At 37.2% G+C, this 24,409-nt stretch overlaps 3 protein-coding genes across 3 annotated transcripts in view; 1 reads left to right on the top strand and 2 right to left on the bottom strand.

The window, feature by feature from the left end:
- The first annotated feature begins 616 nt into the window (after nucleotides 1–616).
- Nucleotides 617–3,527, top strand: llph (LLP homolog, long-term synaptic facilitation factor). Its single transcript, XM_073838876.1, has 3 exons — nucleotides 617–680; nucleotides 2,619–2,843; nucleotides 2,933–3,527. The coding sequence occupies exons 2-3, from the start codon at nucleotides 2,630–2,632 to the stop codon at nucleotides 3,094–3,096; spliced, it is 378 nt and encodes a 125-aa protein (XP_073694977.1). The 5' UTR covers nucleotides 617–680; nucleotides 2,619–2,629; the 3' UTR covers nucleotides 3,097–3,527.
- Nucleotides 3,524–15,858, bottom strand: hcls1 (hematopoietic cell-specific Lyn substrate 1). Its single transcript, XM_073838875.1, has 16 exons — nucleotides 15,709–15,858; nucleotides 14,981–15,064; nucleotides 14,744–14,817; nucleotides 14,209–14,338; nucleotides 11,552–11,662; nucleotides 11,406–11,460; nucleotides 11,209–11,319; nucleotides 11,003–11,113; nucleotides 10,788–10,898; nucleotides 9,738–9,793; nucleotides 9,303–9,372; nucleotides 9,012–9,160; nucleotides 8,692–8,820; nucleotides 5,758–5,923; nucleotides 5,303–5,386; nucleotides 3,524–5,178 (listed from the first exon to the last, which is right to left on the bottom strand). The coding sequence occupies exons 2-16, from the start codon at nucleotides 15,062–15,064 to the stop codon at nucleotides 5,045–5,047; spliced, it is 1,575 nt and encodes a 524-aa protein (XP_073694976.1). The 5' UTR covers nucleotides 15,709–15,858; the 3' UTR covers nucleotides 3,524–5,044.
- A 1,641-nt stretch (nucleotides 15,859–17,499) lies between these two features.
- Nucleotides 17,500–24,409, bottom strand: part of golgb1 (golgin B1) — a 45,623-nt gene continuing 38,713 nt past the window's right edge. Inside the window, exons 11-19 of the mRNA XM_073837798.1 lie at nucleotides 23,936–24,359; nucleotides 23,594–23,827; nucleotides 22,676–23,503; nucleotides 22,212–22,396; nucleotides 21,830–21,983; nucleotides 21,460–21,545; nucleotides 19,634–19,705; nucleotides 18,985–19,075; nucleotides 17,500–18,826 (exon numbers count right to left, since the gene is read on the bottom strand). Coding sequence (XP_073693899.1) covers nucleotides 18,689–18,826; nucleotides 18,985–19,075; nucleotides 19,634–19,705; nucleotides 21,460–21,545; nucleotides 21,830–21,983; nucleotides 22,212–22,396; nucleotides 22,676–23,503; nucleotides 23,594–23,827; nucleotides 23,936–24,359 — 2,212 coding nt within the window. The 3' untranslated portion in view covers nucleotides 17,500–18,688. The remainder of the gene's footprint in view (nucleotides 18,827–18,984; nucleotides 19,076–19,633; nucleotides 19,706–21,459; nucleotides 21,546–21,829; nucleotides 21,984–22,211; nucleotides 22,397–22,675; nucleotides 23,504–23,593; nucleotides 23,828–23,935; nucleotides 24,360–24,409) is intronic.

Raw genomic sequence — 24,409 nt, forward strand, 5'->3', positions numbered from 1 at the left:
TAATAAAATATCTGAATATGGTACCTAGCTAACTGGGTCACGCTAACCCACCAGACATTGACTCCTTGGCCAACAACACATTTAAGAAAACTACACTACTACTTGCTGAACCATTTACTGGAGTTTGTAAATGTGAAATGTGTCATTTCAGCACAGCTACTGTCACTACATGGAATTGCAAAAACATTAATGTTTTTTCAAACAAGTTTTTACAAACCCTCCATATGTCCTCCATCTGTCATGAGTCACAAAAACAGTTTGTCCACAACCAGCCAAAAGTTAACATGTTGGACCGGTCAAAACAAACAGAGCATTGGAGTACAAACAACAGTGTTTACATATTTTGGTTGACTCTTTATTTTAACCTGGGATTGACAAACTATTTCACCTTTAAATGAAGTCAAAGCTTCGTTTTTGTGACGGAAGAACATTTTAAGATACATTTTGGAATTTATAATATAACTTCTCTGCTTTTGTGTATTTTTACTCACCTGTAATTTTGTAGTTGATAAGATGTTAAAACTAGGCCGCAGTTCTGTCGCCCTCTACTGGACCAAGTGGGCGACCACACGAGCCGTCAACACGCCAAGTTTTGTCGCAAAAACAGGAACTGTTGTAAAGACTTGCTTAGCGGTAGCTGTACGCAAACACGTGTATCCAGAGGAGCTGCGAAGACACATGTAAGTTACACACTGCGAATATAAATACTGAATATTAAATATTGAAGTCCGTATGTTTCAGTAATTACGTCTGTGAGCGGTGTTTGTAACATGATGCCTATTAAAATAGAAGGCTGTTTATACATAAATGAGATTGCTAAGTGGCTAACAAACGTTTTTAGCCTATTTTCGCTTGCATCTAAATATATTTAAAGGTATGTGGGTGAATGGTATTTAGATATGTAATATTACGTATATATAAAATAATAAAGTTAGTCTGTATCAGTGTTTCTTCATCATGCTTATGGAGAGACTAACATTTGCACGTTTCAAAAGACTTCAGCTCATGGAGCTTCTTCAATAAAGAGATGAAGGTAATCAGGTGTTTAATGAGGTAGACACCGAAAATGGTTATGGTAATTGTGGAAATATCAAATAAACATTGTGTTTTTCCGACTAGGAGGCATATAGGTGACCCTGGACCATAGACTGTAAAAAATATGGACGTAGTATCCGTGACGTCACCCGTAGGATTCTGAAGCGCTATTTTGAAGCCTAAAGTGGGCGGGAGTCGGCCGTCGCCATCTTGGAATCGCGTCACCGCGCGTCACTCCCGGATAATCAAAAATGGGCAAAAAGGCGGGAAGTGGGTGGAGCTTGTTGCTGAAACCACGCCCGCCTAGCGCGACAGTGGTGACAGCAGCGGCAATCCCCCTGTCACTCAAGTGACCACGCCCTTAATTATACAGAACTTTAAGGCTTAATATAACTTAAACGGATGAGTTATAAAAAAATTCACCCCCCTCACAGTTGACATGAAGGGCAAAACTAGCTATATAGACCAAAACCATTTTTTGAACCAGGCTGTAAACATACTTTTTTCTGCTGTGAAGTTGGGCATTTTAACATGGGGAGTCAATGGGACTGACTCCCTTCTGCAGCCAGTCTCTAGCGGCCAGTCGATGAATTGCAGTTTAAGTCACTTCCGTGTTGGTTTCAATAGAGAGAGCGGGAGGTTGCCCCTTGTCCTGGACCGCAAAATCAGTCATAAGAGACAGATGCAATTTTGTGATATATTTACAGTAAGAAATTTAGAAAATATCTTCATGGAACATGATCTTTACTTAAAATCCTAAAGATTTTTGGCACTCTATTTTTATTTTTATTTCGACGCATACAATGGATTGTTGGCTAGTGCTACAAATATATCTGTGCTACTTAAAGGAATAGTTCACTTTCAGAACTAAAATTGACAGCTAATGTACTCACCCCCTCATGATCCAAGATATTCATGTCTGTCTTTCTTCAGTCGTAAAGAAATGTTGTTGTTGTTGTTGTTGTTGTTGTTTTTTTTGAGGAAAACATTTCAGGATTTCTCTCCATATAATGGACTTCTATGGTGCCCCCGAGTTTGAACTTCTAAAATGCAGTTTAGATGCTGCTTCAAAGGGCTCTGAATGATCCCAGCCGAAGAAGTGTCTTATTTAGCAAAACAATCAGTTATTTTATAAAAAAAAACATTTACAATTTATATACTTTTTAATCTCAAATTCTCGTCTTGCCGAGTTAGACAAGACGAGCATTTGAGGTTAAAAAGTACATAAATTGTAATTTTTTTTTTTTTGAACATAACCCTTCGTTTTGCTAGATAAGACCCTTTTTTCCTCAGCTGTGATCGTTTAGAGCCCCTTGAAGCTGCGATTTGGAAGTTCAAACTCGGGGGCACCATAGAAGTCCATTATATGGAGAGAAATCCTGAAATGTTTTCCTCAAAAACATAATTTCATTACGACTGAAGAACGAAAGGCATGAACATCTTGGATGACAAGGTAGTAAATAAATTATCTGTAAAGTTTTGTTCTGATAGTGAACTACTCCTTTAAGACTGGTTTTGTGGTCCAGCGCATTTTTGTAAAATACCTTTTTACCTATGATTTAATTTCTGTCTTCTCTCCTTAGTTTCCATCAGGATGGCAAAGAGTTTGCGCAGCAAGAGGCGAAGGATGATGAGGGCGGAGAAAAGAAAGAAAAATGCCCCCAAAGAGCTGGCCCGACTCAAAACAGTGCTGGGTCATGGAGAGAAAGGAGAGATCACCATGAAAGATGTCGCTGAGGTCGCCACCTTGGTGCCACCTGAGAAAGTAAAGGAGAAGCTAGAAGATGCTGAGATTCAGGAAGAAAATGGTGAGCTTATCTAGAAACATTTAGCAATTCAGGTTATAGGTAATGTTGTGTTATACCTTATTAAATGCAGATCTGTTGTTGCTTTGCAGCGGATGGTGGAAAGATGGATATGGACACGAAACGCAATAAGAAGACAATGTTGGATGATCAAGGACAGTATCCGGTCTGGCTGAACCAAAGGCAAATAAAGAAACTGAAAGCTAAACGTATCGCTAAAAAAGGAAAATCCAAGCTGAAGAAGGGGTTCGCCTAGTAGATGAACTGATCTGCTTGTGTACGGACATTATTCCTGTAAGAGCTGTACAGGAGCCTTGCTGTGCAGCTTTTTCATGTACAGTTTGTACATTTCTAGACTGTTTATGCAACCTTGTTCAGAAAAAATACTTGTAATGACAAACTATTAATGAGAGACATGGTTGTGGCTTCTCGTTGAGAATGTGATGTAACAGGATTCTCAACAGCATGATCAAGGCTTTTCACTAGCTAATATGGAGGGGGATGGGGAAAAACAAAAAAAGAGTCAGACACTGTAAGTCAGTGTATTACACAACTGACTATTCTGATGAAATATACATGTTTTTTCCTCTCTCACGCTATGGGTCCGTTTTACTTTGAAGTTTTGAAGTATTTTCTATAATTATGGATGAGCTTTGTTTTCCTAAATAAATCGAATATACCTCTCTGGGGGATTTTGTTTTATTATGCACAACATTGAAAGAAACAAACATAAGCCAGGGGCTTGTGTATCTTTATAAGGCAGCATGGTGTACTTTGCATATAATCTCTGTCTGCACCAATCCAAAATGGTTATACTTGCAATGTTTAAACAGCAAAAAACTTAAAATATTAGAACATTTGTAAATATATTTCATGTATACAGTTTTAGAAAAGTGGCAATTGATATGAGATTCTCCATGTAATACTGACATCCCATTATCTTTTTAAACAGATTACATGGAATATTTGCACTTTTAAAAATCAATTTTTCATATTGTAGCCAGATTTTTTGTATAAAATGTATACTGTGATTTAGAGAGGAAGCATTACATTGATCAGAAGTAACAGTAAAAACATGCATGTTACAAAATTTCTATTTCTATTTGAAAAAGAGCATCACTGTTTCCAAACAAATATCAATCAGCACTGTAAACATTCATAATAATATAAAATACTTTTTTGAGTGAATATAATCTTGTACACTACCAGTCAAAAGTTTTTGGACAGTAAGATTTTAATGCTTTTTAAAGAAGTCTCTTTAGCTCACCAAGCCTGCACTTATTTGATCCAAAGTACAGCAAAACCAGTACAATTTAGAAATATTTTACTATTTAAAATAACATTTTATTCCTGTAATTCCAAAGCTTATTTTTTGCATTATAATTTCAGTCACATGATCCTTTAAAAAAATCATTCTAATATTTTGATTTGCTGCTCAAAAACATGTAGGATTTTTTTCAGGTTTCTTTGATGAATAGAAAGTTCAATAGAACAGCATTTATCTGGAATAGAAATCTTTTGTAACATTCTAAACATCTTTTGATCAATTTGAAGCATCCTTGCTAAATAAAAGTATTCATTTCTTTCCCCAAAAATGTGTTACAAAAAGCTTTTTTTATTATTTCAGATAAATGCTGATCTTTGTATCTATTCATCAAAGAATCCTGAAAAAATGTACTCAACTGTTTTAAATATTGATAATAATCATAATACATGTTTCAGCAAATCAGCATATTAGAATGATTTCTGAAGGATCATGTGACACTGAAAACTGGAGTGATGATGCTGAAAATTTAATCACAACAATATATTTACATGTTAAATATTTCACAATATTACTGTTTTTGCTGTATTTTGGAGCAAATAAATGCAGGCTTGGTGAGCAGAAGAGATTTCTTTAAAAAATAAATCTTACTGTCTAAAAACTTTTGACTTGTAACTTACATTTCAATCTAATATCTTTATGGAAGAAAATGTAATGTCCATGTTATTTGGTTACTAACCATGTGCACTGAATAGACAATTTTGCTCAGCTAATCGATCCAGGCTTGTTAAAACAACCAAAAAGAACTCATTTTTAGCTAGGTTTAAATTTTCATACTGTACATGTTAGTATATTGCACTTGTATGTCATAAAAAATGCAATAAAAATTGTTGCCTGCAAGTGGCTAATAAACATAAATTTGATCACTGATTATTAGCAACTAATTGAGCTCCACAAAAGTGGCAGGAAACAGGCCTGTGTGACCATGACACGTTCCTTTCCACCAACCCTCATCCACCATCTCGACGTTAGTGATGATGTCACCTGGCATGAAGGAGATCTCGTCACTGGCCTCTGCAAAAGTATGATTGATATTCGTGATAGACAGCAGATTGAACTAAAAACTCAACAGGACACAATTTAATCAAACACAATGTCAATGACGTATCTATGAGTGGACTGTAATAGTTGTACGTACCTCCTTGATAGTCATAAATGGCTGTGGCTGTTTGTCCTCCCCCACTTAGATCTTCATAATCATTATCAACAGCTGCTGAAGAATCTAAAAAAAATGAGGAATTGCAGCTGTTAGCAATCACAAACATTTATAGCTGTTATCCACCTTTTTCTGTTTTGCATTTGTACATTTTATGCATCTGGCTTCCGGTTTTATCCACGTCCAGCTATTTTTAGCTGTACAAAACAGCTTGTTTTACAGCTTGATATTGCAAATTTTATTTTAACGTATTTTTGTAATTATGAGCACAATGGTTTGTGTCTGCAAACAGTTTTTCCATTTACTGCACGTTGTTATTCTTCTCGTTATTTCCCTACTTCCGCGTTAAAGATAAAGGCTGATAAGTAGAACCATCTACTTTACTTAATGTGGCTTTGGCTTCGATTCCCACATGTAGTTTAAAGTGTGTGTCAAACCTGCAGTAGCATATGAGCCAATATCCTCATAATCTTCTTCCTGAGGTACAGGGGCAGGTTCACATTCAGAGTAAGTTTGGTCCTCCTCTTCCTCTTCTTCGATCAGGTCATCTGCGCGGGGCGGCAGTAATGGCGGCTCCTCATATTCAGGCTCAGGATCCTCTACCTAAAACACACACCGAGCAGATGATGAGCAATTCTCTGTCTTAAAACAGCACAGCACTAATCGACTAAATTAGATTTTCAGAAGAAAATGTGCAGCACTGCTAAGCAGTTTTGAATAGTTTTACCACAATATTTGTAATTTCTAGGGTGTTCTGGGTTGTTGCTAGGGATTTGCTCACTGGTCCAAGTCAAAATTTCTATCATTTTACAGTCCTTAGATATGACTCAAGTGATAGTTGTAATAATACTTGAAAAAGCAGAGTTTAATATTTTGCACTTGTATAATTTAAATATGACCATTTTCAGAATTTTCTTTCACCCGGTCACGTTTTTCATAGGCAAAAAGGTTCATTGTGTATTGCCAATAGTGTAGCAATGCATGAATAGTTCTGGTAGTCAGTGTGGCGAATTTGTCTAACAAACCTGTTACCAAATCAAAATGGGGAAATCTTTCGCCCTCAGACGGAATTCCAAACACGTAGATAATAAAATGAATTTCACCCACAAAAATTGAATAAACAATGGTAAATGTAACCAAGCCTTTCAAATTTAAAGGGATAGTTCACCCAAAAATGAAACCCTTCATTTTCGGAAAACGAAGATATTTTTGTTAAAATCCAAGAGCCTCCTTACCCTGCATAGACGCCAGCGCAGCTGATATGTTCAAGGCACAGAAAAGGTAAAAAAGACATTAATAAAATAGCAATTTTATGAAGCTATGAGAACACTTTTTGTGCGCAACAGAAATAATGGCTTTATTTACTTTAAAGGAGAGCCAAATGCGGTTTGATGCATGTTAAGTTATTTACACTGTTAAAGAGTTAGATTCTCATGCTAAACATGGCTAAAGTAAAAAAAAAAATGATTTAAACGTACAACAGAGTATTTCTGTGCTGAATACACACTTCCGGGTTTCTAACAAGTTTCAGAACGTTTTTTTTTTTTCTCGATCATGGCTCTTCATGACGTCCTGAAGGGTTGAACTCCTTCTATGGGCATTTCTCCTGAAAAAGCGTGCCCGTGCACACATCGACCAGAGCGAGAGCAAGAGCGTGCCCATCAACGCGCTTCATTCGGCTGCACTGCTGAATGGGACTTACTCAGGAAGAATGTCTCTAAAGAAGCGTGGTTTTGGTTGCAAGGCAAAGATAACCTTCCCTTGCTCAGCTTCAGAACAGTGAATGATGCAGTTTCTTTTTTTTTAGAGTTCTGCAAGTGTGTTTGTTGACAAACTTTTTATAAACAAGGCCCAGTTTGACACTGGATTTGCACATAATTTGATACTGAAAGATGGAGGGGGTCCCAGCTATGAAAGATTCCTTTCATGATTTAGAACGGCAAATGGTAAGTGAGACTTGAAACTTCAATCTTTAGCTCCGCCCACAACCGAGAGAATCGTAAAGCTGCATCTTGATAAAACTAAAGACTTTTTGGAGATATGAAAGATGTAGTACTACTCTATAGGTACTCAAGATTAACATAAGTAAAACTGTGTGCGTCATGCCCCCTTTAACACCTTTTTTTTAAATTATACTCTCCTGAAAGTGCAGTGAAGACTGACACAGAAGACATTTTTGTTTTCTTTGCACATAAAAAGTATTCTTGTAGCTTCATAAAGTTATGGCTGAACCACTGATGGACTATTTTCACAATGTCCGTGCTACCTTTCTGAGCCTTGAATGTGGTAGTTGTGTTGCTGTCTATGCAGGGTCAGAAAGCTCTTGGATTTTGGCTCTTCATTTGTGTCCAAAGATGAATTAAGATCTTGGAACAAAATGAGGGTGAGTAAATAATAACAGAATTTTATGTTTTTGGGTGAACTATCCCTTTAATACACTCTTTTTGCCACTGTACCTTTAAGACCTTTATATGTAAATGGCCCGTTATGATTGGCTTGTCTGTTTGCATGTGAAATGAGTAATAACAGCCCCACCGAATTACTGAATAAACATTTATGCATAAATGTGTGTATGTTACAGGGATAGTTCAACCAAAAATTAAAATTAGGCCATCATTTACTGCACTTCTTTCTTTTTTTAGACCACAAAAGGAGAAATGTAAAGAAATCCCCCGTTCACGCTCGTCCATATAATGAAAGTGAATCTCAATTTGTACAAAACATGGTCAGTTGCATTGCCGTCTACGCAGGCACAGAGAGCTCTCAGATTTCATTAAAAATATCTTAAATTGTGTTCCAAAGACAAACAAAGGTTTTAAGGGTTTGGAACATGAGGGTGAGTAATTAATGACAAAATTTATTTTTCACGTGAAAAATGTCTTCTGTGTCAGTCTTCCCTGACCCTTTAAATTCTAAAGGCGTGGTCACATGTACCATCACTTATTGATTATTTGTGGGTGAAATCCATTTTATTATCCACGTGATTTGTAATTCCATCTGAGGGTGAAAGATGTCCCCATTTTGATTTGGTTACAGGTTTGTTACACAAATTCGACCAAAAGAACTCTTCATATTCAGATTTGGAATTACATGAAGTTGAGTCATTTTTGGGTAAACTATCCTTTTAAGGTCGGGACACACCAAGTAGACAGTCAGACATTGGTTAGACCTTCTGTTGGGCTAGTTTGTGTGTGTGTGTGTGTGTGTGTGTGTGTGTGTGTGTTCCTCTTATCGAGCTCAAGTGCAATGTGTTCAAGTGCAGCTTTTTAGTCCAGACACAGCCTTCACATCACATGACGTCTCTTCTCTTAGGAGAGCATTAAACTCTTTTCTTCAAAAGAGCAGTGAAGATATAACAAAAAGGCTCTTGCCTGAGCTTCTTCCTCCGGTTCATCTCTGGGAATTTCAGGCAGTTTTCTGAACGTCTCTTTGGGTTTCTGGGATGCTGGCACAGGTGGCGGTCTTTGGACCTCTTCCTCCTCTTCATGCCTGCTCTGCTCCTTTAGAGAGAGGATGACCAGCATTACAAAGTGTTCATTAGTGTGTGAAAAAGAAAAGCTGGTGGGGGTGGGGGTGTGGGTGGGTTTTCTATTGTAGTCATGCATTTCTATTAAAAGTGTACCGAGCATATCTATATCTATATATATATATGTGTGTGTGTGTGTGAGAGGTTATAAAGACAAATGTGAACCTCATGTTTGCGTTGTGCCTCTTCCTGTTCTCTCTTCTCTCGAGCAAGTCTTCTGGCTTTCTCCTCCTCTGCTCTCTTTCTGTTCTCCTCATCTGAAGCCTTCGCCATGTTCTCAAACCGAGCCTTAAGGTTTCCAGCTCCTACACTTGCTATAAACACCAAGAAGAAAAAGCATCTACTGAGTGTATGGACTCTTAATCAACACTTTATATGCACGAATGCCATTGCAATACTACTCAAAATCAATTTATTCAAATGTAACATTTGCATAGACAAATAGCAAACACTCACAGGCCTCAAAAGCCTGAGGCTTTTCATAAGCTGATGATGGTGACTCCATATCACTGAATGAAACTGCACTCTGTGGAAAAAAAACTCAATGTACTGTACATTCACTGACAAATATTTGCTGCAAACCAAATGAATGTATGGAATCCTGTTTCTGCTTCACACTGCCTCAAAAAACATTCAAAAGATGATATCTCACAGTCACAATGTACAAACTGACTTTGTTGTATACATCAGTGTGACAACTGTGACTATATTTCTTCTAAAGTGAACTTTATTTCTAACAATTGCAACTTTTTTTTCTTGTAGTTGCAACTTTATGTACATCTTGCAATGTGATTTTATATCTCACATTTTGACTTTTGTATTTTAAACATTACTTGACAATTGTCTTCAGAAACCTCCATAATACTGGTTATACAATTCTGTGAAATGTACCTTATCCATGCGATCTGCTTCGACTCCATAACGTCCTCCAAAACCCTTTGCATAGTCTGAAATAAATTATAAGAAAATTACAATTTATCCGCTAGGGCCACTCATGAAATACAGTGAAAAAATTATAATATAATACTAATATTTCTAGACACTGAATGTTAGAAAACTATTTTTTTAAAGCCAAATCCTCAAATAGCCTCAATGGACATACACTACCAGTCAGAAGTTTTTTAACAGTAAGATTTTTATCCTGCATTTATTTGATTCAAAGTACAGCAAAAACTTTTTTGAAATGTTTTTACTATTTAAAATAACTGTTTTCTATTTTAATATATTTAAAAATGTAATTTATTCCTGTGATTTCACACCTAAATATTCTGCACCATTACTCCAGTATTATTAGTAGTAGCAGTAGTAGTAGGATTAGTTTTTCTTTTTTTTTGTGATTCTTTGATGAACAGATCAATTCAAAGTATTTGAAGTCAGTATAATTTTTTTTTTTTTAATTTTTTTTTGGAAAAGAAATTATAGTATAAATTATATATAGGAAGCTTTAAATTGATCATAGATGATGATAAAGACATTTGATTTATAATGTTACAAAATACTATTCTTTTAAACTTTTTTTGAAAACTATTTATCAGAGAAACCTGAAAAATTTCTACTCAGCTGTTTTCAACATAATAATAAAAAATCATTTTCACCAGCTAATCAAAATATCAGAATGATTTCTAAAGGATCATGTTACTGGAGTAATGATGCTAAAAAACAGCTTTAAAATCAGGAATGAATTAGATTTTAAATCTATGAATTTAGATTTTTTTTTTCTGTTTTTGCTGTACTTTATATAAACGCAGGACTTGGTGAGCAGAGACTTCTTTAAAAAAATAACACAAATCTTACTGTCCAAAAACTTTTGACTGGTAGTGTATATTCGAAAATAGACACTAATGCAACTTATGCTATTATAATCATTAAAAAAAATACATCAAGATGGATTATGAAAGAGTTTCCCATCAGTCAAGTGATCTCAGGGAATATTTACAGTACCTTTCTGTGACTGATGCTTCTCAGTTTCTCCTTTATAGTCATAACCCAAAGCAGCCTTGTCAACTTTTTCCTTTTCCACTCCATATTTTCCCCCAAAGCCTTTTGCGTAGTCTGTGAGATGTTTAGAAAACAGAATTACACTTTATAAACTCTTCTTCCACCAAAAGGAGGTAAATATAAGGATTAAGGACCAGGATGTTGGGGATTGAAATTACCTTTCTGTGACTGATGTTTCTCAGTTTCTCCTTTGTAGTCGTAACCCATTGCGGCCTTGTCAACCTTTTCTTTTTCCACACCATATTTTCCCCCAAAGCCTTTTGCGTAGTCTGTGAGTTGTTCAGAAAACAGAATTATGCTTTATAAGCTATTCTTATACCAAAATGAGACCAAAACTTGGATTGAGGACCAGGATTGAAATGACCTTTCTGTGACTGATGTTTCTCAGTCTCGCCTTTGTAGTCATAACCCACTGCGGCCTTGTCAACTCTCTCTTTCTGCACACCATACTTGCCACCAAAACCTTTAGCATAATCTGATAAAAAGGAAAAAAGTGATTATTATATGCATAAAATGCACAAAATGTGCATGAAGTTTGGGATTTAAGATGTTTGAATGTACCTTTCTGAGATTCATGCTGCTGTACCTGACCCTTATACTCGTAGCTCATGGCAGACTGTTAGTAAATCAATGATAAAAGGCAAAAAAAAAAATCAATCACATTTATTCAATTATTAATTAAGTGTAGGACAGTCAGAGTTTCTAACCTTGTCCACACGGTCCTTCTGTACACCAAATTTCCCTCCGAAACCCTTTGCTGCATCTGTCTGGGACGAGTGCTTTTCTACCTCCGCCACATAGCTGTGTCCTAAAGCACCCTGGGAAATTTCAACACATAATTTTTTAATAAAATCATCTAAAATCATCAAACCAATAAAGTTTGGCGTCACTGACATCAAACCTGGTTTGAATATTCCCACAGGTACAATGCTGCTTGAAAGTTTGTGAACACTTTTGAATTTTCTATATTTCTGCATAAAAATGATCCAAAACATCATCAGATTTTCATAAAAGTGCTGAAAGTAGACAAAGAGAACCCAAACAAGTGAGAGAAAAATATTTTCTTTATCATTTATTTAGAGAAAACTGATCCAGTGTCACATATGTGTGCACTGCAAAAGTATGTGAATCTTTGCTTTTATTATCTGGTGCATTATTAGCCCTTTTTAAGTTTTCTTGTAAATGCTGATCAGTCCTGCACAATAACTTGTAGAAGTTTTAGCCCATTCCTTAGTGCAGAACCACTTCAACTCTGTGATGTTGGTGGGTTTCCTCCTATGAACCGGTTGCTTAGGTTCTTCCACAACATTTTAATTGGATTTAGGTCTAGACTTTGACTCAGGCATTCCAAAACATTAACTTTGTTCTTCTTTAAACATTCTTTGGTAGAAGGACTTGGGGTTGTTGTCTTGCTGCATGACCCACTTTCTCGAGACTCTGTTCTTAAACAGACGTCCTGACGTTTTCCTTTAGAATTTGCTGGTATAATTCAGAATTCATTGTTCCATCAATGATGGCAGGCTGTCCTGGCCAAGATGCAGCAAAATACCAGCCACCGTGTTCTTTTCTCCGAACATAACGCTTCTCATTTAAACCAATAAGTTTTATTTTGGTTTCATCCATTCATTAAACCTTTCTCCAATAGTCCTCTGGCTTGTCCACATTATCAATGAATAGTGAACTTTCTTCTTGCAACTCTGCCATGGACACCATAGTTGCTCACTGTTCTCCTGATGGTGGGCTCATGAAAATTTGGCAATGTGAGAAAGGCCTTTAGTTGCTTAAAAGTTACCCTGGGGACTTTTGCAGCCTCGCAGACTATTACACATACTGCTTTGGAGTGAGCTTCGTTGGTCTACCACTGCTCGGGAAGGTAACAGTGATCTTGAATGTCCTCCATTTGTACACAATCGGTCTGACTGGATTTGTGGAGTCCAAACTCTTTAGAGATGGTTTTGTAACCTTTTCTAACCTGATGAGCAACATCAACTGTTTTTTCGAGGTCCTCAGTAATCTCCTTTGTTCATGACATGATTCACTTCCACAAACATAAGCAGACTTTGATAGATCCCTGTTCTTTGAATAAAACAGGTCACGTACTGACATTTGATAGTCATTGCACTGACTAAAAACACATCCACACAGACAGACTCTAATTTTACCCTTAGAATAAACTGCTAACCCAAGAGATTCACATACTTTTGCAACGCACAGATATGTAACACTGGATTTTTCTCAATAAATAAGTGACAAAGAAAATATTTTTCTCTCACTTGTTTGATTGGGTTCTCTTTGTCTACTTTCAGGACTTATATGAAAATCGAATGTTTTGGTTAATATTTCTGCAGAAATAAAGGAAATTCCAAAGGGTTCACAAACTTTTAAGTAGCACTGTATATGCGGCTTTCGCAGTGTGGTGGAGATTATATTTTTAGATGTAAGATGCTGAATTTTTGGTGAAATTTAGTGGGGAAAAAGGTCTGTTGTCAATAGTGTATTCACTTTCAAACCAAACAGCTTTTTCATTGGCCTATTCAGTACATTTTTTTGTTGCAAAATCTTTCGCTTTCCCATGAAATTCAAGACTGCGTAGATTCCTATAGACCAATTTCGGTATTTGCAAACAGTGATGAAGTTTTTTGTGTGCAGAGCATACCTGGTGGCAGAAAATTACTGTTTTTAAGTAGCTGCCTATAGAAGAAAAAGGTAAATTTGAGTCTTTATTCTCGCAATTCCGAGATTATTTCTCACAAATCTGATTTAAAAAAAAATCAACTAGTCATTATCTCTTTCCTCCTCTACTTAGAACGATAAGGTTATATACCACACTCCTTTTTTCCCCTCAGACTTAACAAACTCACTACTGTTAAGTTAAATTGAGTTAAGTTAAAACTAGCAGATAAAAATGTGCATTTGCAAGAAAAAAAGTCTGAATTGTAAGATAAAAATCTATTATATTATTATAACTGTAGGGTTAATATAATATGTCCCCTATGAACTGCATATGTGAATATATGTAGACCTATTGTTTAAATCATATTTATGGTTTAAAAGTAGAGTAAGCACAGCAGGTTTCAAGCTTCACACTGTCTGTACGTTTAAACGTCTGCGTTTAGCTTCAAATGCTGTCTTTAATGACAGTATTCTATAAAAATGATTTGCATTCCGTTTCTGACTTCCAAAGGCACAACAATAAGTTTTTCCCATATTCCATGGATTTTACCCATTTCCCTTCACTTGTTACCAGTGTTTTTCTGCCACCACAATGCGTGCACAGCTGCAAGTGACATAACTGTGACTTCCACTCCAAATTGGTCTAATGAAATTGCATCTTTACATTTTGGCCTGTTCTTTTGAATCTTACCTTATCCATTCTGTCTTTCTCAACTCCAAATTTCCCTCCATAGCCGTAGGAAGCTTTAGGGCCCTTGTCCAACTCATTCTTCTTAACCACCTCATGTTCCCGAGACACATTCTGCCTGAGATCTGCAATGCTAGACACAAACACAGGCACATGCATGTTACTACATGCTGCATATTACCATGGAATGTGGCATTTTTGTTACGCACTCAACTCTATGCATTTATTGCCGCTTATTCAAAATGTTTAACCGTGTTTCTCATATAGTAATATTTAAAATGCAATGTGTCAGTGCAACATCTTATTCCGCTTCTGACATGATGTAAGCTTGAACTTATCAGTCCATATTTGGAAATGCAACTCAAGTCGGCAGCATTTCTACTTCCTATTTCCTCTCTGCAGAGAGTGACACTCTAAGCAGTGCTTTCAGTTCAATGCAGCATGGTGACATTAAGCCAATCTCATATATTATTGAAAATCTGTAGATCTTTTAAACTTTCCTATAGCATGTAGCATCTGTATGTGTATTAACGCTTACCTGATGTGTTCTTTTCGGCCTGATCCTTCTATGGTTCTGGAACCCCATCTCTGTTCCTGCTCTGACACATCATTCTGATACACAGAAACATTTTTTTATTTATAAAATAGTAATAATTAATGAACAAACATTAATAAAATATGTTGCATTTTAGGAAAACTTAACTCTAAACTAATTGTTTAGAGTAGTACCTTTGCACTTATTGTAGTGAGTGCATTTATTTGCAGGTCCGCTTACCTCAAAATTTGGATCCGTTTCCCAGTCGTCCGCCTCTGATTCGACCTTCACATTAACATCATGCCCCACCACAGATTTCCACATCTATAGAAAGAGAGAAACAGATTTCATGCCTCATGTTTAATTTCCTTATGTAGGCTACAGGCTAAATATTTGAATGCATTATGCTCAAAATGCAATAATAAACATTTTTTTTTATTGCAAATATGATGTATGAATAAATGTATCAGTAAATTACAAATTAGAATGTAGTAAAACTGTCAAGCTGACTATTTTAGGACAGCTCTGCTGTTGCATGAAAAGTGTAAAAAAAAAATCAGGATCACAGCTTTATGCTGTAATTCCACACATTTTAAGTTTTATGGAAAACCAAAACTAACGCTACATTTTCGTTTACATAGAATGTCTTCAAAAAATAAAACACGTTTTAAAAGTTTTCCTGCACTTTGCAAGTTCCTCATTTTTCTAGATGGAACTTTTTACACATTCACGACATTTAAAAAAAAAAAAGCGTTACACTTCAATTTCAGCAATAATCAAGATCATGAACACTGTAACGGAAGCACAGTAACGTACTAACAATGTACAGAAATGTAAAAATTTGACTTCCTACAACGAAAAAAAGTTTGTCAACTCGCTATGTATCAACCACTTCCTGATTAAAAGCACTTGCGTTTTTCTGTTTCCATCAGTATTAACAATATGAGGAGATAACAATGGTTACTCACGTTATAATGCTTTTTCTTCGGCTTTTTGTCCGTGAAGTATTAGTTTCAGTGCCAGTGTCAAATAAACGCAGATCAGACCTGCGATCGAATGCGCGCCGCCGTTGCAGAAGAAGAGGCGTCGGGCGCGCGTTCACGCGCAGCCGAGTCCCACCTGTGTCTTTTTGAACCGTTAAATTAATGCACAAAATACTAATTTTAATTTGGTATTTGGTCCAAATGCCTCACAACAGTGATAAACGAATATGTAATATAAGTATTATTACTGAAACATGTATTTATAAAACGTAAAGTTTTATGTTTAGGTCCAGATATTGGATCTGAGCCATAATGTGGCTGCTGAGGAATGGTGGTGGTTATTAAAGGGATAGTTCACCCAAAAATGAAAATTTTGTCATTATTTACTCACCCTCATGTTGTTCCAAACCTGTATGAGTTTGTTTCTTCTGTTGAACATAAAATAAGATATTGTGAAGAATGCTGGTAATCAGTTTTGGTCCCCATTGACTTTTAATAGCATTTGTTTCCCTACTATGGAAGTCAATGGCAGGGTTGCCAAGTTTTCACAACAAAAAAAAAAACGCCCAATTGCTACTCAAAACTTGTCCAAAAGTAGCACAATCGCGTTTCGAGGGAGGTGCCCTGGTAAAAGTCCTGGGGGGTAAAACATACTTTTTTTTTTTTAATATATGCATCCCAGGGGCTAAATATTACGTTATTGCACCTGCAGAGATTAAAAACAACCCACAGCAACAGTGGTTAGGTAGCCCAATTTGGTGAAAAAAAAACAAAAACTTGGCAACATTGGTCGATTCTTCAAAATATTCTACTAGTCTTTTTAAACTATTCCTTTCCTGGATAGGTTGCGTTTTAGTTTTTTTGCGCATTTGCTAGAATGTTTTGGTTGGTTGAGTTTGTTTGGAGTAGTTGATGAAGCATTGTGGGTAGTTTTCAACATTGGTAGTGCATTCTTAAGTTGTTGCTATACTGTTGCTGAGGTATTTTGGGTGGTCGCTAGCTGATTACTTTGCTTGTTCAAAAAAAGAAAAAAAAGAAAAAAGCCACAAAAATGCTTACTGAAGCTTCAAAAGGAAAAACCATGCATTAAGGGCCGGGGGTGAAAACTTTTTGAATTTAAAGAGAGTAAATTTAACTTATTTTGTCTTCTGTGAACAATGTAAGTATCTTCTGTAGCCTCTGAAGGGCAGTACTAAATAGAAAACAAAAAACAAAAATGAGACGTACACATCTCCATTATGTTCAAAAGTTTTCACCCTCCAGTTCTTAATACATAATTTTTCCATCTGGAGCATCAGTGAACCTTCTGTAATAGTTGCATATGAGTCCCTCAGTTGTCCTCAGTATGAAAAGATGGATCTAAAAATCATACAGTCATTGCTGAAAATTATTATTTACATCTTGTAAATAAACATCTATGTAAACATCTTTTATGTGAAAAAAACATTTTGCAGATTCTGAAAGGGGGATGTAAACTTTTGACTTCAACTGTATCTGCAGGATGAGTGAAGCATTCAGAAGTTTTATCCTTTTTCTTTTCTTTTATGTGGAAGTAAGACTATGGGTGAGACTTCCCATTCATTAGCCGCTATAGGGAAATAACGTGAAGAATAACAACATTCAGTAGATGGTAAAACCGTTTGCACTACAAACTAGTGTGCTTGTAATTGAGATAATACATTAATATGGCAAGACACACCAATTTACAATATCAAGCAGCAAAACAAGCTAAAAAAAAAAAGCTGGAGGCGGATAAGACCGGAAGCCAGACCCATAAAATTTACAAATGGCCTACTCAAAATGGCTTTAATGTAAATCTGCTGCAATGGCACCACCACATCCAAAAATTCACTGTATCATGCAGCCCCACACCAGATGTGTATGTCTTCCCATAAATAGACTTTATTTCCAAAAAATAGCCCCGACAACAGGGTAGCAGGAGGGAGAGAAAGGATCATTTACACAGATTTTACAGATAAAACACTCAACTGGGCTGTTCTTAAAATCTCACTGTAAATAGAGACATTTTAACCACAATCTAAACCATCCCTATACAGCCCAAACAGATCTGAGTGACAGTAGTTAAGTGAGAATAGGATGTCCAGCTCTGGTTCAGAAAACTGGAAGTAAGCAGAACATGAATGACTTGAAGTTTTTTATAACTGAAACGGAATCAAAACATCTAAAGAGATTCAAGGTATTTCATTTATGCCTTAAGGGTGAATAAAAGCAACAGTAGTCCAGATGTAAAGAACATGATGTGTAGTGTGTTAAAGAAAATAAACACCAACAAAACTAACAAATAAACCGAAAAACCACTGATTAAAATAAACAAATATAAATGACAGTATTGCACCAAGCTGGCAAACTAGTCTGCCATCAAAGAAAACAGTCAGTACACTAGGACATTTCTAGAAGACTTCTGACGTCTTTACATGCAGACTCATCCGGTATCTGTATCAGCTTTGCCATTACATCTTGAAGTTATGACTTTACCCAAAAATAAAGAGATATCAAGAACAAAAACTAATTACAGGAAGCTGGAATGTGGGCAAAATGACTTTTTGTCTATCTTTATGCATTTCGCAATGTGACCATGTTAGACAGATGTTAACACTGTCAACTTCATCTACATTTTCCAGACGCTTACAAATTCCTTCATTAAAATGGGCTGTCTTAAAGGGTTAAAGTAATGTTCCCGAGGAAGTGCAGGTAGTGCCCTAGTGTTACTAGTCTGGACAAGCCCCATTAAAACTGGGTGGAAATATTTTTTTTTTTTGTCAGAACACTCTGATAAAAAAAAAGAACACAAACAGATCAGATGTAACTTTGGTAAATAAGCAAGGAAAAATATTCATAGAAGAATGTAAAATAATTAACCCTGTGTTAAATAATGTGTTCATTTGTTTTGTATAATAAGTGAATGAGCATGTGAACCCTCTCTGTAAAGCGTGATGAATCTCTCTCACAGATATCCTCCGATGCATAGCAGCAACAGCACGTGAACAGTCAGCAGGTAGAGTGACACCAGCAGAGGGGTTCGCTGACGAGAGCAGAAGGCAACTCGCAGCATCCGCAGTATCCCAGGACCACCATAACGAGTCTATGGTAAAAAGAAAATACATATAAAAAAAATGCATCCAGCCTATACTCAGCCTTTAACAATGAAATAATACAATCAAATATACTGATTTGTTACAGCATGTTTATTCATGTTAAAACAAAACTAGATGCTAGAACGCATTGAAGGTGTGTGTTTACCCGTGTAACGGCACCCTCTGTAGGCTCAATAAGGACAGCCGTCTCTGACATCAAGGCATCAGATGCTGTCTGCCACTCCCCCTGTGAATAGCTGTAAATGAATTGACAATTTAATATTTAGTCTTTAGGAAATATTTCATGGATATAAATGTGCAAAGTGAGGCAAGAAATCTACAGTTGGTTCATATGCAGTGGCCCCAAAATAGTATTTCAGAGCAAAGGTCCAGATGATTCTGCTTTTATTTTGTATCTAAAACAATATGACATTCATCTTTTTTAAGACTTAGAGTGCCTTGCGAAAGTATTGATAGCATTTGCCCAAAAAGACTTGAGGCTGTTAAGGTCCTTCAAATAAATACTGAGTTAAGGGTATGAATACTTATGCAATGCACTTATTTCAGTTTTTTATTTTTAATAAATTTATGAAGTTGTGACAATTCTGTTTTTGCTTTGTCATTATGGTGCATAGATTGATGTGGAGGAAAAAAAGCAGTTTAACATTAGGTAGCAACATAAAATGTGAAGGAAGTGAAGGGGTATGAATACTTTTGCAAGGCACTGTAAGTGTGTGAAACTGGGGCCAGTGTATATGCTATATTTTACACTAAAGGGGCAATGAGTTCATCTTAATCTGAGATTAGGGTCAAACCGTTTGAGGCGATCCTGTGCAGTAATGAGCTGCTCCTCTACTCTGAGTCTCTGTTCTGACTCCTCATCCAGCCTGACAGAAACATACAGAGAGTAGAAGAGTTAGTGTACAGCATTGGTATTATACAATACAACAGCCATTAATTAAAAAAGGAAATTGGCAAGATTGTGTTTCGAAAAGATACACACAAACATACTACATATCACACGCTTAAAGGGATAGTTCAACCAAAAATTTAATTTTTTGCATTAATTACTCACCCTCATGTTGTTCCAAACCTGTAAGATCTTTGTTAATCTTCACAACACAAATTAATATATTTTTGATGAAATCCAAGAGCTTTCTGACCCTGCATAGACAGCATCGCAACTACCACATTCAAGGCCCAGAAAGTTAGTAAGGACATTGTTAAAATAGTCAATGTGAGATCAGTGGTTTAACCGCAAATTTAAAGAGCAGGCCATATGGTATTTTAAAGTGTCCTAATATTGTGTTGGAGTTTTGAATGCATCTAAAGTCAGAAAATATTGTAATTTTCTCAGAATTTATATTTAATATTGGAATTATTTTGCAATAATTGCAAAACGATTCCCTTCCGTAAGCCTACTCTGCTCTGATTGGTCAGCTGGCCGAGTGCTGAAGTAACTAACTGATGAAACAATACAGTTTGTAAACCAAAATGTCTACATTATCATTAAACAAAATAATTAGAACAACGAAAGTCTACATTAATTGACATTCTCAGGAAGTAGAGGGTTCACAGCAAATTATCAGAACTATTTCAGTCAGACAGTAATATTGTGTTTACCTGGAAACCTAAAGCTGCACTAGGTATACAATACATTTTAGCACAAAAATTTGATATTTTGAGCACTCAATTGAAAATGTACACGTAACGTATTAATCGTACTTACAGGTTGTGGTTCGGAGACGCTTGTTGGTCCAAATAAAGAAGGCACAAACTTATCTTTTATGTTTAGCGAATCCCGCGTTGAACTCGCCAAGATTAGAGAAGCAGTCCTCGGTAACATGACGAGCACACAATCAAACTGTATTGCTGTGGTATTGTTGAAAAACGTATTTTAACCACTAATTTTCACAACACAGCATCTTCTCGACATGATGTAAACACTAACTAGTAGAAATGTTTGTGGGCAGGTCAGACGGTTACCTAGTGATGTATATCATAACAGGCAGAAGATTCTAAAATATGACGGTTCATTAAGGCGGCTTCGAGTCTTTTGAGACAATATCTTTGTTTTTCATGCATATTTTTTGATTAACAACTTTGCTGATTGTTTACATTGCAGGATAGCTACGTTATAAACTGCAAAAAAGATATTTTTTCTGAAAACCCATTTGACCTGCTCTAGCTACAAGACTAGGCTTTTTGTATTCAACAATTTCTTCTCTTCCATGTCAGTCTCCGCTGCAAGATGACGCATGTACCAATATAGTCACATGGACTATATTACTTACTGTCTGCCTTTCTGGGCCTTGAATGTGTCAGTTGCATTGCTATTTATGCAGGGTCAGAAAGCTCTCGGATTTCATCAAAAACATCTTCATTTGTTTTGTGAAGATGAACGAAGGTCTTACAGATTTGGAATGATATGATGGGAGTAATTATTGACAGAATTTTCATTTTTGGGTGGACTATCCCTTTAATTCCTTTCAAATACAGTATTAGTAGTACATTAGCTCTTAGCTGGAGTTTTATCTACAACTGCTATCACTGCAATTTGTGGCACATGTGCTAAAGAGATTGACAGCATGCAACTGTGGATCAGTATAATTAAAGATAAGAATAAAACTGGCAGCAGTACCTTCTCTGGAGTTCAATGCACTCAGCTTTATAGCCCTCGTTGTGCTCTAGAGGGCCGCCAGGGGCAGCGTCTACTGCAAGGCTTCCCTAAGGGACAAAGAAATTAGTATTGGATTTTTTGGCGTATTAAATAGTTCACCCAAAATATGAAAATTCTGTCATTAATTACTTCCCCTCATGTTGTATCAAACCTGTAAGACCTTCATTCATCTTCAGAAATCAACAAAAATATCTTGTGCTTCGAAGAAGAATGAAGGTTTTATGTGTTTGGAATGACATGAAGGTGAGACAGATTTTTCATTTTTGGGTGAACTATCTTTTTAATGAACAGTAGTACAGTAAATATAAATGTGGACACTATAGCTTTTTACCTGTCTTTGTGTGTGCTCAATCCGCAATTTTGATGACCGTGCTTCCTCCAGCATGGCAGTAAGCTGGCGAAGCTGTTGGTCCCTTTCTGAAAGTGCGGTTAGGGTCTGCTGCTTCAAGAGTTCGGCCTGGCCTTGCCAGTCCATCCTCTCAAGTCTATACATTGAAAATATATGTGTAAATTGTAAGTTTTTCACTTTCGGTGAAGTTAGAAATTATAGACACCAAGTCTACAAACACTTGCGGCTAACTAAATTGAGGCAGTCTGAACAGGCATATTACTATTTTCCACACCAATAAAATTGGAGGGAATAAGCTATGAAAAGGATCAGACATCCCGACAGTTAGAATGGCTCTGCAAGACTACCCTGAGTTAAGTCTTACCTGAGCACTTCCAGTTCTTGCTTATATCTGTCCATCTGTGTGTCTCTATCCCTCATCTCTTCCATTATCTTTTCCTCTTGCTCCCCTGCCCTTCTTCTCTCATCCTCCAGAGCCTGATTAAGCCTGGCTAGTTCACCAGATCCAAGTCGATCCAATTCAGACTTCTGCAAGTGCAGCTGTTCCAACTGAGGTGCAATTAATAGGTTTAAAAAATTTAAAAAATAACACTTAGGTTTCCAATAGGTCTTTAATCCTGCTCCTGAGGACCCTGAAGACCCCTGTTCTACACAGTTCCGCTCAAACCCTATTCAAACATACCTGAATCAGCTAAACAAGGTCATTAAGAAAACACAGGTTAGGTGTGCTAAAGCAGGTTAGAAAACAAACTTTGCAGGACAGTGGGTCGCCAGGAGCAGGGTTGAAGGCCTTAAACGCAATAAATGATTAAGTAATTAATAACATACCATTCTTTCCCTGTCATTTTGCAATGCTGCCAGGGCATTTTTTAGGCTCCACACTTCTCCTTTAGTGCCACTTGCAGGAGAAGCTGGCTGACCCGTCCGGCTTATCTCATCGAAGCGGAGACGCAGCTCCTTGGCCTCATTGATAGCCTGATCTCTTGCATCCTGCAGAGAGGCCATGGCTTGACCAAAAGACTGGTTCTGAGATCGAAGCTGAGAGGCTGCTTCCCTCTCCTCCAGAAGCTGCTGCTCCATCGTCAACAGGTCTCGAGCCAACTCCGCAACCCTCTCCTCGGCTGTTTCAGCTTCGGTGCGCAGAATGCCACCTTCCCAGCGCAGTTCCTTTAACTCTTTGCTGTGGACTACCTGGGTCTCCTTCTCTGATTCCAAGGTCTCCTCCAAGGTGGCGATACGTTTTTTAGCAGCTTGGAGCTGTTCCCTCAGCTTCTCTACCTCAGCCCCTGGTGCATCTTGCTTATCGACTCTAACAGTTCCTTCACTGGCTTGGCTCAAGATCTCCTGTTCCAATGGAGGTACTTTTCCTTGTGCAACATTTTTTACAACAGCCTGAATTTGGCTTTCGAGATCTTCTTTCTCTCTCTCCAGAAAACTGATGCGCTCTACTTGGGCAGCAAGAATCTGCTTGTGCTGGGAGTCCTTCATAGCAAGAACCTGGTTCAGGTCATTTCTGTAGCCATGAAGTTGGGCAGCCAGCTTGGCATTCTCAGCATTGAGGTCATCCCGCTGTGACAACAAGGCTCGAATCTCCTCCTTTAGCCCGTTGTTTTCACCTGCAGCCTCTTGAATCAGACTGTCCTTCTCCATCATAACCTGAGAGACCATGAGACCAAGGACAAGTCAGTATTTAAAAAGATACTTTATGCAAATGAATTATAAATGAATGAATGCAAATGAGGCTACCTGGAGGTGTCTTTCCTCTAGCTGCTTGTATTGGCTGAGCACTCTGTCTCTGTCATCCTGCAGGGAGCCCATAGCCTTGGTAAAGGACTCAAGTTGAGCTCTGCTCTGAAAGGTGTCTTCCTCAGCCTTACGTAGCCTTTCTTCTATACCACGCAACTCCTCTCTCTTCTTCTCCAGCTCTTTCTCTGCTGTCTCAGCCCTTCCATCTGCATCCTTCCTAGCCTCATCTACAGCCTAAAAGAAAAGAGAGTATATCATTTTATGGTGTTACAGTACTTACAATGAGATAAATGAATATGCATGCATTTGTTTCAGAAACTTCATTTTCTGTATATTAAGTACCTGTGTCACAGCATGCTCCTTCTCCCCAAGAAGCTCCATCTCCCTCTTCTCCTTCTCATCCAATGCTGCCTGAAGATTGTCAGTAAGGTTCTTCGAAGATGCCAGGTCTGTCTCCAGTTGCTCCAGCCTCAAGCATAGTCTCCTTTCTTCTGTCTCCCTTTCCTTGATGACTGTACGTGCCTCATTAGCATCGCTCTGAAGCTTGTCTACTGCTTCTTCTAGAGCTTTGGTCCGGTGCCGTAGTCCCTCTGCCTCTGTCTCCAGTGTAGTCAGCTGGAAACGAGTTTGGGTCAGATTGGTCTCTACCAGAGCAAGCTTCTGCTGCAGATCATGTCTTTCCTTCTCAAGAGCGGCAAGGCTTTCATTATGTATCTTTTCCGCCTTAGACAGCTTTAGCTGTAAGTTCTCTTCTGTCTTTTGCATCCTGCAGACGAAAAGAAAATTCATTATTTTACATTTAATTTAAATTAAAGT

The sequence above is a fragment of the Garra rufa genome, chromosome 4 (genome assembly GCF_049309525.1).
Source record: "Garra rufa chromosome 4, GarRuf1.0, whole genome shotgun sequence".
Classification (NCBI taxonomy): domain Eukaryota; kingdom Metazoa; phylum Chordata; class Actinopteri; order Cypriniformes; family Cyprinidae; genus Garra; species Garra rufa.

Bases quoted from the DNA above. Each gene is read 5' to 3' on its own strand.
- llph (XM_073838876.1), top strand. From the start codon at position 2,630: ATGGCAAAGAGTTTGCGCAGCAAGAGGCGAAGGATGATGAGGGCGGAG. The intron at 2,844-2,932 runs GTGAGCTTATCT...GTTGCTTTGCAG, and splicing joins TGAGATTCAGGAAGAAAATG to CGGATGGTGGAAAGATGGAT.
- hcls1 (XM_073838875.1), bottom strand. From the start codon at position 15,064: ATGTGGAAATCTGTGGTGGGGCATGATGTTAATGTGAAGGTCGAATCA. The intron at 9,794-10,787 runs GTACTGTAAATA...AATTTATTTCAG, and splicing joins GAAGCATCAGTCACAGAAAG to ACTATGCAAAGGGTTTTGGA. The intron at 9,161-9,302 runs GTGAGTGTTTGC...TGGTGTTTATAG, and splicing joins GCCTCAGGCTTTTGAGGCCT to CAAGTGTAGGAGCTGGAAAC.